Here is a 19,250-nt window from a genome sequence, read left to right as displayed (position 1 = left end):
AGAAAAGGTTACTAAGCCTTCTTACCATGCACTTTTAGTTGACCATAATAATATAGATTTTAAATAGAATACAGAATAATAAAGAGGGGTGGGAAAGACAGAAATACACTGTAAATAGCGCTATGACGTATGAGTGTATGAGCCTTTTGAGTGGGTTGAGGGGGGGGGGGGGAGATTGAAGTTCTACAACCGTGTTAGAGCTTATTTGGCACTATAATAGAGTCTAGATCTAACCATCTGACCACTGCTAACTGGATGATGCTGTATCCATGAATGTCATAAAATGGAATCAAAATCAGAAAATATATCGCAGACAAACAAAGAAACAGTTAATCAAAATCTAGAAGAAACTGTTATTTTTACAGAGGCAGTGAAAATCAAAGGGAAAGAAAATATTTTAACTGTTGGCTTGGCTGGATTCAAAGTATTTCAAAAATCAAAGGAAGCATCTGGTAAATAGATTAAGTATACTTTTTTGACTTTGTCTTTCTTTGAAGTAACGTCTGTAATCTATAAGATAAGACGAGAAGGTCTATAGTCTATTCTATTGTGTTCTATATAGTAGGCCTAGATCTATACTATATATATATATATATTATATAGGCCTATATATGTGTGTGCATGTAATTAATCTTCATGACATATTCTGACCCTTAATTCTTTCAGACGGTTTTTGTACCCTAGAATAAGTTCTTCCTGGAGTTAGTGAAAAGACTCTCTGAGAGGGTTTTAAACTCAAAATCTCCTTTAGCTATGTTCATACAATTTGTTGACTTTAGTTTGCTTTAGATGGTGTTTTTAAGGTCAAAAACACACAGAAAAGGGGGGGGGGGGGAATAACAACCCTCTGGAGGGTGTTTAAGCCTAGAACTTTCTGCAGGGAGGGGGGGGGGGGGGTTAAACTCAAAACTCTCCTTCGCTATGCTCATAAAATTCGTTGACTGTTGCTTGCTTTAGTTTTATTTTGAAGAAGCTTTTTTTAACATTAAAAAAAACTCTGGAAGGGGGTTTAAACTCACTTCCCCCCCTTTGGCAACACTAATGGAATTTGGTGACTGATTAAAGTGGGTGGTTTTAATGCCAAAACCCCCTGTAGGGGTATTTCATACTCAAAACCCAGGCAATGGTGATGGAAAGAGTTCAAAGCCGGTACCATCAAAACAACAGTCCAGAGCACATATCACATGACAAGGCAGTCAAAAAAAATAGATAGATAGATAGATATAGATATATAATTATATATTATATATAATTATAATAATAATAATAATCTTTATTATCTGTAAGGAAATTTGTCTTACAATTTATGCATCACACCAAACAAAACATAACTATAGAAAACCAAAATGTACATTCATACCAGACTGGCTCATAATTTACTTGTGAAAAGTTTATATCGAATAGTTTCTATTTAATGATTTGATTGCCAGGGGAACAAAAGATTTTTTGTGTTTGTTTGTTTTTGCTATCGGTGTCTTGTATCTCTTTTGTGATGGTAAAATCACAAAATCCTGACCCAAAGGTGATTTTTTATTTCTAGAATCTTTTTAGCTTTTTTATGGATGTTTGTCTCAAACAGCTGCCCTAATGGTTGTTGTTTTTTTTGGCCAATTACTTTACTAGCAGCATTTAGGATTCTATGAAGTTTATTTTTATTTTTAATGTTAAGATTGCCATACCAGGCAGTGATATTAAAAGTTAAAATATTGCAGATATGTGAGCGTGATAAAACATAGCCGAGGCCTTTTGGCTAACATTAAACAAGGTCATTTTCTCAGTAATCATAATCTTTGGTGCCCTTTTTTGCTGATATAATCAGTTTTTGCAGTAAAATTTAGTTTATTGTCTAAGATGGTATCAAGGTATTGAAAAGTTTACTCTATTTCAATGGTCTCTCTCTATATATATATAGATAGGATTGCAAGAAATAACAACGCTGTATTTTGTTTGTTGTTGTTATTATAGTGTAGCCTGTACTGATTCCAGATATGTGTTTAAATATCATAACTGATTATCAATAACTACTTAACTAGTAGTTAGTCATCCAATGCTGCTTTAAGTAAGAGCAAGAGTGGAAAACTATATATAGAGGGATTAAAACCATTTTCTACACCCCACATGTTACCCACACTCCACACATTACCCACATGCCACGTTACCCAAACACTACATGTTACCCACACACTACATGTTACCCACACTCCACACATTACCCACACACTACATGTTACCTACACACCACATGTTACCCACACTCGACACATTACCCACATGCCACATGTTACCCACACTCCACACATTACCCACACATCACATGTTACCCAAACGCCACATGTTACCCAAAAACCACATGTTACCCATGCACTACATGTTGCCTATGCACCACATGTTACCCACACTCCACATGTTACCCAAACTCCACACATTACCCACATGACACATGTTACCCACACACTACATGTTGCCTACACACCACATGTTACCCACACACCACATGTTACCCACACTCCACACAATACCCACACGCCTCATGTTACCCAAACACTACATGTTACCCACACACCACATGTTACCCACACACCACATGTTGCCCACTGTAAATTTTTAAATTTCTATTCTAATTGCAGAATATTATTAGAATATAGAATACAATCAAAACTTTGCCACAATATATTTATCCTTCTACCTGTCAGATGTGTCATTCTTAATTCATTCTGTGACATTTCCTGTCTTGTACTACTTATATTATCTTTTATTTCAATTTTAGATTTTTGTTTTACTTTGTAGTTTTAATCAAATAAAATATCATATATATTGCTTTACAAAAACTTGTATGTCTTGAGTGTCAAGGACAAAGCTACTTAGAAATAACAACAGCACATTTTTAATAGTATATTATAAGGAAAAGGTGAAAATAAGTTGGTAGCTTTGAAAATGAAGCTTTCTAATATTCCATTTTCAACATTGAAAATAAATAAATAAATCCAAAATCATTAAATGTAAACGTTTTAAATGAAATAAAAAATTTAAAACTACTTTTTTTTAACCAAATCTATTTTTGGCTAAATTTTCAACCACATAATAATTTTATGAAGGTGTACGAAAAGTTATATATTTACATGTGGTTGAACAATAAATTATTTATATTTAGGTCTACAAAAGCTTATAATTATAATAATTATAGCTTTTATATAGCGCTACTTTCATGCTTATAGCATGCTGAGAGCGCTATGATCCAATCTCATTTGTGGACCTGGGGGGAGAGTATCTGGGAGAAGTTTTCCATGCTGCCTTTAGGCGCTCAGAACACAACCCTGCCTGAGTCATGTGTCGAACCTCGAGTCCCCTTTCATAGGTAGCCAAGCCAAGTTTAAGCATACTTAGCCTTTCGACCACACTTCCAACTTATATATTAATGGTACACAAAATAAATACCTTCCTGAAGCTACAAACAAGGAGATTAACATAGGCTCTACTGCAGAATCAACAATGATATTAACATAGGCTCTACTGCAGAATCAATAATTATCTTATATGCTTTCAGCCATCACTTTCAAATGGCCAGATGTGTTATGTATACAACCTCCTCAAAAATGTTCAGAGACTGTGCTGCAATATATTCACCATGAAGCCAACAATACATTACTCATAAAAACTTTACAGATACAAGAGATATCTGAGCAGTGTGTTCATTTAATAAATCAGCAAATTGCAGGTAAACTATATGGATGTAGCTCTAAACTAGCTGCAATGATATGATTGATCTCAGAAATTATTATTGTAATAGTGACATTTTCTTTCTTTTCTCTTGTACATCTTTGTGTTTTGTTACTTTTGTATTACATAGATTAGATTAGACTGCACTAAAGCATACATATTGTTATGACCCTATTGGGGCGCAAAAGGGTTAACTATAGGCTCAGCTGACACACACGTGAATCACTCAGGTCAGCGGGGCCATGGACAAGGGACAGTACTACGATTACACGCAAATATGACCAATGTTATGGTCATGTGATCGAAAGCCTGCGTGTACGAGGACACAGTGTGTAGGAAAGCGGCAGTTCAAGACCGAAGAGCGTCGAGACCGGGACTGTTAGTCGGCCATGAAGTCTGTCCTGGTTGAGTCCTCATGTGTTGATGTACAAGTCCAGAAAGAGAGACAGTAGAGTTTTGTACGGTGATGTACAGAGTGACATTTTAGTTGTTGATGTGTTTGATGCCAATTGTCTAGTATTGGCTGTTATCTACTTATTCACTCATTATTAAAGTACCCGATATTGTGGAGCTCTTGTTGTCAGGTTCTTGATGTGTTGTGTTGTGTTTAGCAGTGCTTACAGAAGGCCTGAGTAGGAAGAGAGATTGTAACAATATTAACAAGGTTTAATTTAATAAAGATACTTTTCATGAATTTAGAAATTTGAAGAGAGAATTTCCAATTCTTCACACTGTAGGGCATTAAATGTAATTTTTACCTTTCAAAAAACATGATTGATAATCCTAATATAGCTTTAGATGTCAACATATTAAAAGCTATTGAAGGTATTTATCATCATTCAAACCATCATTTATCATCATTCAAATCAATACCTTTGATCAATCTTGATGAAACATGGTAAATTTGCTGAGGATGCAGTGTATGTTAGAACCCCCTTTGCTGAGTGCTCCAAACTACTTAAATGTTTTTCTTAGTTTTGAAACATTAGATAAGATTTGAATTTATGCTTAATTTCCTCTCATAAGGTCAGGTAACCTGTTAGAGTTGGGCAAAATATAAACTGGGAATCACAGGTGACCTTTGAGATTATATTATTCAGAGGCCATAGAATATGTTAGAATCCTTAATCCTTACCACTACACAGAGAGTCCTGAAGATTATATATATATATATATATATATGCGAAGATATTCAATCTTGTGCCGACTGTGGTAACATAAGAGGACTATATGAGGGCATGAGAAAAGCCTTTGGACCTCACACCAGCAAGTGTGCTCCACTCAAGTCAAAAGATGGCTCAATCATCAGCGATCGTGCGCTGCAAATGGAACGATGGGTAGAACACTATGCAGAACTCTACCAGATTGAAAACGCCATCTCACCAAATGCTGTTTCCAACTTCCCATCACTTCCAGTTTTGACGGAATTAGACGAAACGCCCTCAGTAAAGGAGCTGAGCATTGCCATTGACATGCTTGCACATGGGAAAACACCCGGAGGAGATGGCATTCCTGCTGAAGTAATTCAGGCTGGAAAACATGCCCTAATCAAACCACTCCATGAACTGCTAAGCTTGTGCTGGGAACAAGGAATGGTCCCCCAGGAATTGAAAGACTCCAACATTGTTACAATTTATAAAAATAAAGGCGACCGCTCTGATTGTAACAATTACAGAGGCATCTCACTGCTTAGCATAGTCGGAAAGGCTTTTGCTAGAGTGTTACTAAAGCGATTACAGATCCTGGCAGATCGTGTTTATCCAGAGTCGCAGTGTGGCTTTAGGGCAGGAAGATCTACAACAGATATGATTTTCTCTCTGCGGCAGCTACAGGAGAAGAGCAGAGAACAAAAGCAGCCCCTCTTCATAGCTTTTATTGATTTGACCAAGGCCTTTGACCTTGTTAGCAGAAGCGGTCTGTTTGCTGTACTAGAGAGAATCGGCTGTCCAAATAAGTTAAGAAAACTAGTGTCAGCTTTTCACGAAAATATGCAGGGCACCGTTCAGTTTGAAAGTTCTTCCTCCAGGCCATTCTCCATTAAGAGCGGTGTAAAACAAGGATGTGTACTGGCCCCTACACTATTTGGCATCTTCTTCTCAGTCGTACTATCCAGTGCTTTTAAATCCCTGGAAGACGGAATATACATCCATAGCAGATCCGATGGAAGGCTCTTTAACCTGGCACGTCTTAAAGCCAAAACGAAAAGGCGTCGTATCTTGATAAGGGAGCTGCTGTTTGCCGATGACGCGGCACTCGTATCTCACTCACAAGGAGGTCTACAGAAGCTAGTGAACGCCTTAGCAGCTGCTTGTCAAGAGTTTAGCCTTACTATAAGTCTCTCCAAGACCGAAATCCTGGCACAAGACGTTGCAGAAATACCTATAATACAAATTGGGAACCACACCCTTTCAGTGGTGCAGGAATTTACCTACTTGGGTTCAACAATTGTCAGTAACCTAGACTTAGACATCGAGCTGACAAAAAGGATAGGAAAAGCTACCACAGCATTGGCAAAACTCTCCAAGCGCGTCTGGGAAAATGGTAAATTGACCACAGCGACCAAAATCCTAGTCTACAACGCCTGTGTTGTGAGCACTCTCCTTTATGGCAGTGAAAGCTGGTCAACATACATGTACCAAGAGCACAGATTGAATAGTTTCCACTTGCGCTGCCTGAGACGCATAATGGGCATCTCTTGGAGGGACCATGTCTCCAATCAGGAAGTTTTGAGACTGGCCAATATGAACAGCATGTATGCTCTCCTGACACAAAGGAGATTACGCTGGCTCGGACATGTCACCCGTATGCCAGATGGTAGAATCCCGAAAGATATCTTATATGCTGAGCTTGTGGAAGGAGTCAGACCCAAGGGCCGCCCAAGACTAACATATAGAGATGTCTGCAAGCGAGACATGAGAGCCTCAGGCATCAGTGAAAGTATGTGGGAAAACATAGCCAAAGACCGGAGTGCATGGAGACAGACTGTGCGTGCTGGGACAACCCTTGCTGAGAACAAAAGAATTGAAGCGGCTTTAATCAAGAGGGAAAAAAAGAAAGCTGCCCTGTCTGCTAGCCCTAAATCAGAGGCATACAAATGTACGAATTGTGGCAAAGTCTGCCGTTCTAAAATTGGCTTGATTAGCCACACCAGATTCTGCCCCGTCTCAATATGAAGCCAAAACCAGTGACTCACTTGAGCGCATCCATTGCCTTTCGAGACAAAAGGAGCCATAATATATATATAAAGAAAACGTATGTGTATATATATATATATATATTTTTTTTTTTAAATTGAAATATAATAATTTTGTATAAACTTTGGTGGTGTTAGTGATGTCAGTGCCAGGAATCAAGCTAGGTATCTATAATTATAAATATTTACCAAGAGTCTTTTTTATTTTAATTTTTATATGTTCAAAATGTACTTATACGGTATCTTAAATTTAGTAATATTAATATCAATGCCAACATTCATGTTCTGTTCAATTTTGTAAAAATTTGTCTTAAAATCTATGCTTGAAAATTTCTCCAAGAAATATATTTTTAAATAAAGATATGAGCTGTCTTTTTTAAAAAATAATATGTTGTTTTTTTTTAACTGTTTTTTATTTCAGCTTCTGGACGACCTAAAAAACTGTTTGTTGTCATCAACCCATTTGGGGGCGCTGGTAAAGGTCTGCAGATATATCATGAAGAGGCTGAACCTTTATTTAAACTTACAGGCATTGAAACTACAGTGATTGGTTTGTGATATACACTTTTTGTTGCTTTTGTAAAATGTAAAAATAGAAATGTTTTGTAACAATTAAAACTTTTGTTAAAACACTAGTTTGGGTAGGAATTTCTTTTTTTTTTTTTTTTTTTTTTTTTTTACTTTTTCAACTGTATCAGCTTTACTCACTGTCCACATTGAGAATGATGCTAGGGTCATAACAACAAAGTACAAGAGTAGCCTTTTTCGAGACAAACACCATACATAAATACACACCCATAAATACTAACAATTAACAAAATGTAGATGTTTTTATATTTGGTAATTCAAAGAACTAAGTTGTGCCAAAAAATGGTTGCTGAGATGGTTAATAAATGCTAAGATACTAAATGTAGATTGTACTTTTTTTTAATATTTCAATTATGCAATTATACCTTAACAAAAAACTTATCAAATTAAAAGTGTACTTGGCAAGGTATATAAAAAAAATAAACTTAGTGTGTTTCACCATGTGAAAATAGAAATTCACAATTTTTATAAAGCAAATCAAATTAAAATGGTTAGGAAATCCACACAAAATCATAGAGAGTAGTTGAAAGTATTGTTTGGCCTAAATCTCTTATGGAAGTAGGCAGCTTATAACAGTGTTCAGACCATTGTTTATCCTGGTTAATAGAGCCTTGGAAAGGTGTGTATATTTGCTGGCATATATTTTCTATTTAAGACCATGCTGCTTGTGTGAGTGTAATAATTATCATGCAATAATTTAAGTGGTTAGTAGCCTACCATCTGTATACTAAAATTGATAAAATTTTAAACATCATACTGCATTCACATGAAGACACATATTTCACATACATTAAAAGTAGGGGTGCACCGGATAGTCACTCCGGCTTCTGCCAAATATTCTGCACTTTTTCACTATCCGGCTCCTGTCGGATATCACTACCGGATAGTAAAAGCCACACCTGTATTTCTATTATTATTGTTATGCGCCTCCGCGCTAAGTCTTTACCAGATACGCCAAACAGAGGTAAAACTTAAATATCGAAACAACACAGGCGAAAGGCAAACAATATAAAGGTAGTCGACGGTGATAAACGATGTCCAACAAGAAGTTTAAACTAAATCTCCATGTTAATAAAAATACACCAATACTCATAAAGTGGACATAATTCAATAATGTCAGTTCTGAAATACATTAACGTTTTTGTTTCAAATAAAAGAATTTGTTTGTAAAACTATAAACTATGACTATGCATCAAATATTTTTTAGTACAAAGACAAGGCGTGTTAATCTAAATAGAAATCAAAATTTGCATTATAAATTCACATTACATTCGTAGCAGTGATCTCTGGCATATATTAAAAGCTTGTCATGACCTTTGAGTGGTCTAGTAAACATGTAATATTTCTTAACTACGTCACGCTGATAATCTGTCTAGATGTGCGGGTATATCTCCAGAGGTAGAGATGAGCAACCCCCACCTCCTTTTGTTTGTTTAGTCCATAACATTGAGTTCACAGATAGGCAGCTGACCACATTAAGCTAGATGTCAACGTGTTGACACTGTCTAGAGGTCACATCTTATGAGGGAACTGAGTTTGTTTACTTGGAGTATAATTTTTATTAGGGGCGGGACTACAAGCCAAATCTCTATAAGGTTAATCTGGTATGAGTTTGTGGATTATGAGATAGGTTGTCAATCAAGGGTCTGGACCACAAGCCACTCCTTTTATACTATTAGCTGGGTAATAAGTTTGTTTACTTTGAGTTAAGTCTCAATTAGGAGGCTGGACTACAAGCCAAACAGAAACTGACCAGGGGTATCTTTAAAGGGAGGGCTCAAGAGACTCAACACCCCCAACTTCTTATTTGTTTAATCCATGACAATGTATTGATAGACATTGACCATTCTTAAGCCAGAATGGATTAACGGAGATTGTTGAGAAATATTGACACTGTCTAGAGGTGACTAGATGATGAGACTAAGTTTGTTAACTTGGAGAGAAATGTCATTTAGGGCGCTAAACACACGTTCATTTCACAATAAAATAAAACAAATATGTGCACGTATGCGTGTATGTATTTTTTCCCTTGTATTAAAATTTTAGAAAGAAAGCTAATTTCATTGTTTAATTCTATGGACTTAATATATAAAGGAAAACCTTACAGTAAAATTTAACATCGCAGAAAATAAATTGATCTAAAACACCACAATAAGATCTAGCAAGCAAAGAAAAAATATGCTGGAATGTTAAGAAACACTTGACCTCTATAACTAAGGTACGGATATAATTTATCTATATGCTTGACTGACCATGCCAATGTGTTATCTTTATTTTGACTGCACACTCAACACTATTGCGTATGCCCAAGGAAAAAAAAATGCATGAAGGTCAACACAATCATCTATACACACTACACTAGGACTACATGTGTAGGCTCACTATGTCTATCTGACCAGGTTGTTACAATCAGTAGAACACAAAGTCTATTTTTTTTTTTTTTTTTTGGTAGGGATGGTGTGGGTGAGTTTTTTTTTCTATAGTTGGTTTTCCTAATTCTCTTAGATCTATATAACAGTAGATCTAAACATAGATATCAATAATAGGCCTACAGACTACAATTAAATCTATGCTTCGCAACATTTAAGGCTCAGGCTATGAGTAGGTATAATAGATGTTCGTTTTGTCGCAAATGGATTAATAAATATATGACCTACTACGCTTCAGATTCCAACTATTAACTAACAGCTATCAGTATTAAGCCCTTGAAGCCAGAACCAGAAGCAGTCTTTGGACTTAAAATTACAAGTCTGATGACCAGTTGTTGGTCAGAAATTCTTGAACACAAACATCCAACCACCATACAAGCCAGATGAGAGATTTACATTAGTAACTAGTTCAATATATACTAACATATTTTACATTGACCCTCCAACACACAGCCTTTTTAGTTGGTGGCCTCGTACATACACACAGACACGCTCATGCTGCACAGATTAATTTCTGTTTATAAATACTGTTAATCTTTAATAAATCAATCAGTAACAGAGTTTAAAACAATAAGGTATATAAAAGGAAAAAAAATAATACCAACAAATATAGGTACCGGTATGTTATTTAACAGTTTCGTAAAATGCTCAGCAGTACAAGCTATTTACAAGACACTTAGGTATTCGGCTCCTGCCCCGGCCGAATATCAAATTTTACTATCCGGTCATATCCGGCTCTGGCCGGATATCAAAAAGTACTATACGGTGCATCCCCTAATTAAAAACAATATCACCTTTATTTGTTAATCACAGGATTAAGGTAAAGTTGTTTTGTTTTTTTTGTCAGTAAGTCACAATTTAATGTTAATTTTAGTCCTCTCCAATATTTTTGAAAAGACAGTATTAAATTAGGAGACATGCCAGTCTTTTAGAAGCTATTCTGCTGGGTGGGTATTTTCATCCTATTTATTAGGCAATATTTCTTTTCCCAGTGACAGAAAGATCTAAACATGCTACTCAAATTGGAGAGAGTACAGATTTTTCACACTATGATGGGTACTTATTTCTACATTACTTTTTTAAAACACATGGGGCATAGTTGTGAATTCAGTATTCTAGTTTGAATTTCACTAGACCAACAAGCTCTAATGAGGTATTTGGTAATATTTAAAGGAGCATTAATCTCCCCCCTCCCCACTTCCTAGTCACATTGATGTTTCAATTCGGTTTCACCAACTTTATGGACTTTAAAAACTTTTTAAAAAAAACATTTTTAATTAATTTTTTTTTAAAGATTTTGTTGCATTATTAAATTCATATTTTTATCAGCAAAATTTGAAATACTTTTATTTGTTTTTTAAAAAAGAAAAAAGGTCTGGGATTTTAGAGTTTTTATTTTAAATTATCTCCCTTACAACAAATTTAATATTCAAATAGTGTGATCTCTGGAAGTAAGGATAGTACTACCACTCCATTTGTTTTTTCTTCGAATTGAGTTACTTTAAAACATTAGACAGTAATCATAGTTGTTAATAGTTTGCTGTAACTTATTCCAAAACACAACTCAAATAATATTTAAAATCTTGTTATCTTGCTATCTGTGGGTGAAACAGTGTGAACAAGGCAGTTTGAAAGATAAACATGACCATCAAAAATATTAGTAGTGAAATTTTCAAAGAAAGTAGTGGTGATGCTCACTAAAAGTGGTGATACTTACAGAAAGTAGAAGTGATACTCACAGAAATAAATGGTGATGTTCACTGAAAGTAGTGGTGATACTAACTTATGTTTTAATTTGATGAAAGTTGGTATATTCAAAGTGCTGTTTTTTTTTAACTAATTGTAATAATAATTTTAATGTTATCTGATATTGAGATTATCTTTAAATTAAAATGTGTACAATGTTTCATTTAAATGCTATATAATATTGTAAAGACAATAACTGTTGGGTCTGTTTCAGCATCGTGGTTGTTGGTGGAGATGGTTTGTACCAAGAGCTGCTTCAAGGAATAACTTTACAAGAACAAAAGAAATCTGGAATAAATTATGACAGTCCTGATACTGACTTAGTTAAACTTAATGTACCTCCAATTGGCATTATTCCAGCAGGTAGGAGAAAATGTTTTGACATTAAATAGAAAGTAGTTGAGTGGCATCAATTGCTTGGCTACCTGTCTAGGTGGCTACCTGTCAAGGTAGAAAAGACTACATCACAAACAATTAGATTAGAGACAGGATTAGAACAGCAACTGGACTCCACAATGGCCTGCTAACTGTTAAAACACAAACTTAAGCTCTGTAGTTATATTTTAAGGTTTTGAGGGCCTCGTAAAGACCTTCATGAGGGAAAAGTACCAGGAAAAAGAAGAAGACACAGACAGAGAAAGTGATGGTAAGACAACATAAAAGAATGGATGAGCCTGCCATTGAAAGAGTTTTCAAGGCAAAAAAACAGTGATGGAGAAAGATGGTCAACAGATCTTGTGCTGTGGCCCAACGTTACAAAAGACTAAGGGATAGAGGAAGATGACCTGTCAAGCTCAGTTGTGTTTGCTGAGTGTCTAAAGGCAAGACAGAAACCTTCTAGATACTGCTGTCATCAATAGAGATTAAACCAGAGCGCACTGTGCATGTGCTTATAGTATGAAAGATGTCCTGCGCAAAAGAAATTTTAAAAATAATAAAAATGGCCTACATAATTATGAAATTTCATTTTGTTGCTTCATTGATAAAATAGCATAATTTATTCCTTGTACATTATATATTATCAAAGTCTTTAAAAGATATCGTTGTGAAGCAGTCAATAGAAAGCAATCTTTTTTTGTTATTAGCTTTTGTATAAGCTTATATCATGCTCAGTGTACTATGGTCCAATCTCTTTTGTTGACCTGTGGGGGAAGGGGAATTTAGGAGACTGTTTCCGTGCTGCCTTTAGGCACTCAGCAAACTCAACTCAGCACAAGTCTGGTTTCAAAATCAAGCCCACTTGATAGGTAGCCAATAGGGTTAAGCTTCTCAGCCACACTTCCTACTTACTTTTCTACATACTATATTTTTTTTTACCTTATCATTTTCAGCTGTTGATGTATTACAAGCTTTAGCTTTTCTAGGTATTTCATCATTTTTGTTAAACATGATGTAACTGATCAAATGTCATTATTAAGAACACTCTTTTTGCCTTGGATTGAAAATAGAGGTTAATTAATCTGTTCATTTTTTGTCTTTTACAAATTGAAAGGAAAAGCTCAAATTTCTTATCGCCAAATATTTTATTCTTTCAATGTTGTCACATCTTAGACTGTTTGTATTATTCATTGATTAGTAACATCTCTGAATTTGAAATTTTAATTTTGAACAGGTACAGGAAATGCTGCTACAAAGTACTATAATGCAGGGGGTTTTGGTGCTAAAACTTCAGTCCTTAACATCATTCGAGGTAAACACATTTTTTGAATAGTAAACTATTTTTTAGTTTTGTACTTAAGATAAGCTATACGCTTTAAGTTTACAATAAGCAAAATGTAAAAAATCCTTTTTAAATAAACAAAGCTAAGGGAAAGAACTCACAGCTTTATCTTTCAATAATTTAGAAGGTATTTCCTTTATTTGAAGTCAAACAAAATAATTAATTAATTGTTTCGTGTTTTGTTAGGTACACTAAATAATTGTTTAAAGTTTCAACTTGAGCCGAGAATGGTTGTGAGAGAAATAACGTGTTCAATTATCTAAGCATCTAATGTTGAAAACCTAGATATTTATTATATTATATTATTATATAAATCTAGCACGTCAGACATTTACACAGCTAGAACCAACCTGGAAATCTCCTTACATCTCAAACAAGACTAAACTAAGAATCTTTAACTCTAATGTCAAGGCTGTCCTACTGTATGGTTCTGAAACATGGAGAACAACTGAAGCCACAACAAAAAAAATACAGACCTTCATCAACAGATGCCTGAGAAATATCCTAAAAATACACTGGTATGACAAAGTAGAAAACACCAAACTGTGGGAGATGAGTGGACAGAAAAATATAGAAGTGCAGATCTTAGAGAGGAAGTGGAGATGGATTGGTCACACCCTTAGAAAAGATACCAGCAACAGAGCTAGGCAGGCCTTAGAGTGGAACCCCCAGGGAACAAGACGCAGAGGAAGACCAAAAAGAACATGGCGACACAGTGTACTTGAAGAAGCAGAGAAGACCGGGAAGAGCTGGGACACCATCAAAAAGCTAGCAAGAAACCGTGGAGAGTGGCGTATTTTTGTCGAGGCCCTATGTTCCATGAGGAACTCAAAGGAGTGATGATGAATTATCTAAGCATCTAATGTTGAAAACCTAGATATTTAGCTGTATCTGTGAAAACTGAAGGATTAATTTCCCTTGTTGGTATCAAACAAAATAATTAATTACCAGTAATAAATTGACTAACTGGTTAATTTTTTTTATTGATTCATGTCTTATCTATGCCAATGAATAATTGTGCTAAGCTTCAACTTGATCCGAGAATTGGTGTGGGAGAAATAAGGTGTACAAATTTTTACTATAGAGACAGAGTGAGTTGATATAAGCTTTGTGAAAATAATTATGCCAATAAGTAAATACTCTGCATATAGTTTTAAAGGTGTATATGTTAACTGCTTATTGTTTTTTCTTTAACAAAAAAAAATGAAGATCTGTGTATCTTAACATATGTTTGCTAAATATTCTTTTCATGCTACATGCTAGAGCCTAGTTTTCAGCTATTTACAGAATTACTTTTTATTTCCATTTTCCATTATTATATTTCTTTGTCAGGTGAACAACATAGGGCTTCAGTTTTTGGAGTCTACTGCAACAATAAATTATTTTCTATTTCACATCTATTTGTGGCCTATGGAATGTGTGCAGATTTGATTAAATGGGCAGAGGAATTGCGGTGGATGAAGAAATGGAGGTACCTTTGTAAGTTAATGTTTTAGTGCATACTTTTGTAGCATTGCTTTTATTTCCAGTATATCCCAGCAAAGTTTCAGTGGTTAAGTGAATTAAAGTTGCTGTCATGTTGATATTTGCTCCTTGTTGGTTGGATGAAGACAATGTTGATTCTATTAGAAATGCACAATATAATACATAATCTACATAACTTTAAAACTTTTTAAATAAAAATAATTGAACAAATATTTAGAACAAAATGGTTACAATTTTGTGGCATCAATGGAAATGAAGAAAAGAAACTTAATAAAATAATTACAGATCCCTGGCAATGGAATTTAAAATAAAAATTAGTTTTTAATTTTTAACCTGAGCTAAAAATAGATATCACTGTTTGATTGAACAAAAAAATCTAGCTTTTAATACACACAGGCATTATATCATAAGTGCTCTTTTTTTCAGATGTTTTTCTTGGACAATTTCTTACTGGAAAAAGATATTTCGATGCAGAAGTTCAATACCGCCAGTTTGTTGCAGGTTCTGGGTAATTGTAGCCTACATTACTTTGTTCTTTTAAGGAAAGGATATCTAGTAAAAAAAAATAGATTTTCTTAAATAAGATGGAAGAAGAAGATTTAAAATAAAGATTTTTAGGATCCATTGAGAAAAAAAACAGTTTTGTATTTCCAAAGGAAGTAGTTCTCTAAAAAAAAAATTATTTTATATTTCTTTACTATTAATTTTTTTTTTAATAATAATGCTACATTTTCTTATAAATTTCTTCCCTTACATTTTTTAGCATATTTTTATTATTTTAGTATTAATTTAATAACTTCACAAGTTTTTAATAAAATCTAGATAAAATTTCAAAATGAACCCTTAGAAAAAAAAACTTTATTCCTTTAATATTATTAAATGTATTTTTCTAAATTATGTGCACAAATTTTAATCAGTATATCAATTTAGTTTAATTTTCACCTTTTTTATTGTGACGACACACTTTATTCAACATAGATTCATCTATTATGTTTATGAATTTTATTGAGTCTGATTAAAAACGGAGATTTTATGTTTGTATAGTGATATGTGAATACAATATAATGTAAACTGAATTAGTTATTTTTGTTTTATTCTCAAGAGGTGGTGTTTCATCAAGTCTCTCAGGTAACAGTTCATTGGTAGTATTAATATTTTTAAAAATGTAGAATTTTTTCATCCACTGGGCTCACATTTCCACTATTTCTAATCTTTCCTCTAAATAAGACTGGATTAACCTAGAACCAGCAGTTCAACATTGCTATTCAATCTATGCATTTCCATATGAGTTTGTGGACACAGAAAATAAAAAATATGTTGACCCATTTGGTCAATGTTGTCAGCTTGTGGTTAGCTCTGGCTGTAGTCAGTTGTCTACAATAAAAAGCATGGTTGCTGTCAGCAAGACATCTGTAAGTTTTTTTTTTTTTTAGATTCTTTATTTAGCAATAAAGAATGAAAGGTTTATAAATACTTTTCAACTGCCTTCATGAGACTATTAACTAGCTGATAAAGCCTTGCATGAATTTTATAAACCCAGCTACTGTATTTTTCACAAATAAAACCTGCGGGCTATACACATTTTTACAAATGAATGGCAGCAGGGTATACAATTTTTTTTTACTCATAAACATAGCATAACCAAAACTATGGACATACCAGTGTGGATCTATATAACTCCTATAGTTCACTGTGTAATTGTAAAAATGTAAATTGGAAAGCTTTATACATACATTTCATTCTAAACCTCAAGAAAACAAATAGTACCAATGATAGTATTTTATGTACTAATAGTTTACGGCAAGTCATACTTTGGCTGGAAATTTCAGTTTAGGTACCATAGATAATTTGTTTATGTTTCTTTTTTTTTTATTTATTTTATGGGAAGCGTGGTCGAGAGGCCAAGTGCGCTTGAACTTGGCTTGGCTACCTAGAAGGGGGCTCGAGGTTCGACACCCAACTCGGGCAGAGTTGTGTTTACTGAGCGCCTAAAGGCAACACGGAAAACCAACTCCTAAATACCCCCTCCCCCCCACTGGTCCACAAATGAGATTGGACCAAAAGCACTCTGAGCATGCTATAAGCAAGAAAGTAGCGCTATATAAAAGCTATAATAATAATAATTTATATTACACTTTTTCTATTTGTATTTTTGAAGGTTGACTTTCCTAGGATTGTTTTAGATTAAGTGTTGATATTTAAATATAAGTTGTTGGTTTTTTTTTATTAAAAAAACACTTTTCTTTTACCACCAAAGTGAATTATAAATTACCCTGGGCATTTTAAAGCATATGTACTTGCCCTTACAGTGTTAAGTGCAATAGTAGATCTACTCCTTAAAAGTGTGTCTGTGTGTCATTACAATAGTCTCCTATTCCCTACATCAAATTCAAAGTTGAAAAGGGTTATCATATAAAACTTCTAAGCATGAGGTGGTAAAAATTTAAACATTTATATTTGAAATGACATTATTTAATGAAAGATAATATGAGGTTTTTCTATTTTATTTAATAACGCAAAAAAGATACATCTTTTTTTTTTTATTTAAGTAGTATTACATATGTCATTTTCATATTGTGTGATACAGAGCCCTGGAAATATGGAAGTCTTAAACAATGTAACAGAGTTCAAAGTCAAGCTGCAAAGAGAGAATGCAACAAATCCTAGGACTGAAAGAGAGGCAAAAAACATGGAGTTGGAAAAATACATCAACATTGATGGAGAACTTCTCAGCTTAGATTCAAAAGAATTTAGTGTCAGGTAACTAAAACAATCTTTTTTTTAACCAAATATTTTTTAGTAAAGAAAAGCTTTAAACACTATATTATTATTTATGATAATATAGTGTCACATGACTGTCTGATAGCCAATGACAGGTGATAGTTGTGAAGCACAGGGTACACTTATTTATGGGGATTATGATGCTACACGGGAGAGCAATGAATTATGGGCAAGAAATCTTTTTTTGAGATTTGATCACATGGTCAGAAATTAGTTAACGCCATGGATATTGAAGAAGACAGGCGTGTTTTATGTTCAAGCCATAGTGATCATTAACTATGTATTTGATAAAATTCTATTTGGATTATAATGTATAATCATGTGCACTATTGTGTGTGATTTCTTGAAGGCTGAAGTTGCCAAGTTATTGTGAGGTGTTTAATTATGGTAAATAAATATTTCGTCTGCTAGATTGGAGTTTGTTTTTGAATTTGGATCTTATGCCTCTGTGGTGATATAACTCAGTAACTCTAGTAGACATACGCAACAACAAATTTGGCGTGAAGAAAAATATTTAATTAATACACAAAGAATATTCCATAATATCAGAACACAAAGAATCTGACACATTTATAAAACAATACATATAGATAACGCATATATTCTAAATCCTTTTAGGCTTATGTTCCTTTTTATGGATACAGACCTTAATTTACCCATTTTATTTTACCAATTGATTATGAGGCTGTTGCAGTGCATAAGTATTTATTAGAATCTTCTTATTTTCCTGGGAAAATGCAGATTGATATTTGTCTTGTATGGCCAATGGTTTGTGAATATGTGATCAGTGCATCAAGCTTCTTAGTGTTCTTACAAAGCTTATATCAACTAACTCTGTCTGTTTGTCTGTCTGGTCTAAATCTTTTACACATTATTTCTCCCATATCCCACTCTCTGATCAAATTAAAACTTTGCATAATTATTCATAGTTGATGACAATACATGAATCAATTAAAATATTAACCAATTAATTAATCAATTAGTTGTAATTAATAAAAAAAATTTATATGGAAAATGTACTAAGCTAAGGAAAGATAAGCCTTGCAATAATGAGAAATATGGCCATGATTAAATAGTGCTCTCCCCCCCCCCCTCCCCCCAAAACACACCCAGACAAGCACAGCTTGACTATACTTGACCCATGACTATAATGACGCAGTTCACTCAATATAGGCCAGGTTTTAAAAAAGTATTTGTTACATTTAACTTCTTTTTAGTTGAGGTTAGTAACCATTCATAGCTGGGTAAACTTAGAAAATTTAGTTAACATTCTATATTACAACCAAGTTTTATCTGGCTACTGGTACCCTTCTCACTTTTACACTCTCAGTCTTTCATCTTTTAACACAAAGATAATTGTTTCATTCTGTTCAACTATTTTGTGTTTGTTTTGAATGAACAGATTGCAGACATCATTTGTACCAGTATTTGGTAAGGCACCTGATGCTTGATAAGAGATTGAGCTGTGGAGCATATTGTAAACTCTCAAGATTACTCCAATTTGATCTGAAAGGAACAAAACAAAAACAGTTTTACTTTAGATAGAAGGATGTAATGTGTGGGAGTATTTTTTACCCATTTTCATCTCATA

At 34.0% G+C, this 19,250-nt stretch overlaps 1 protein-coding gene across 1 annotated transcript; it reads left to right on the top strand.

Annotated features, from left to right (window-relative positions):
• The first annotated feature begins 159 nt into the window (after positions 1-159).
• On the top strand, positions 160-19,194 carry LOC106054349 (uncharacterized). Its single transcript, XM_056043939.1, has 12 exons — positions 160-452; positions 3,545-3,715; positions 7,332-7,460; positions 10,920-10,983; positions 11,888-12,036; positions 13,286-13,363; positions 14,726-14,872; positions 15,305-15,386; positions 15,981-16,006; positions 16,106-16,290; positions 17,466-17,638; positions 19,062-19,194. Exons 1-12 carry the CDS (start codon positions 284-286, stop codon positions 19,108-19,110), a joined length of 1,422 nt encoding a protein of 473 aa, XP_055899914.1. The 5' UTR covers positions 160-283; the 3' UTR covers positions 19,111-19,194.
• The last annotated feature ends 56 nt before the right edge of the window (positions 19,195-19,250 follow it).

This window comes from Biomphalaria glabrata, chromosome 10 (assembly GCF_947242115.1).
Source record: "Biomphalaria glabrata chromosome 10, xgBioGlab47.1, whole genome shotgun sequence".
NCBI lineage: Eukaryota > Metazoa > Mollusca > Gastropoda > Planorbidae > Biomphalaria > Biomphalaria glabrata.
Note: the sequence above shows the minus strand (reverse complement) of the source record. Positions and strands in the feature narration are given on the sequence as shown.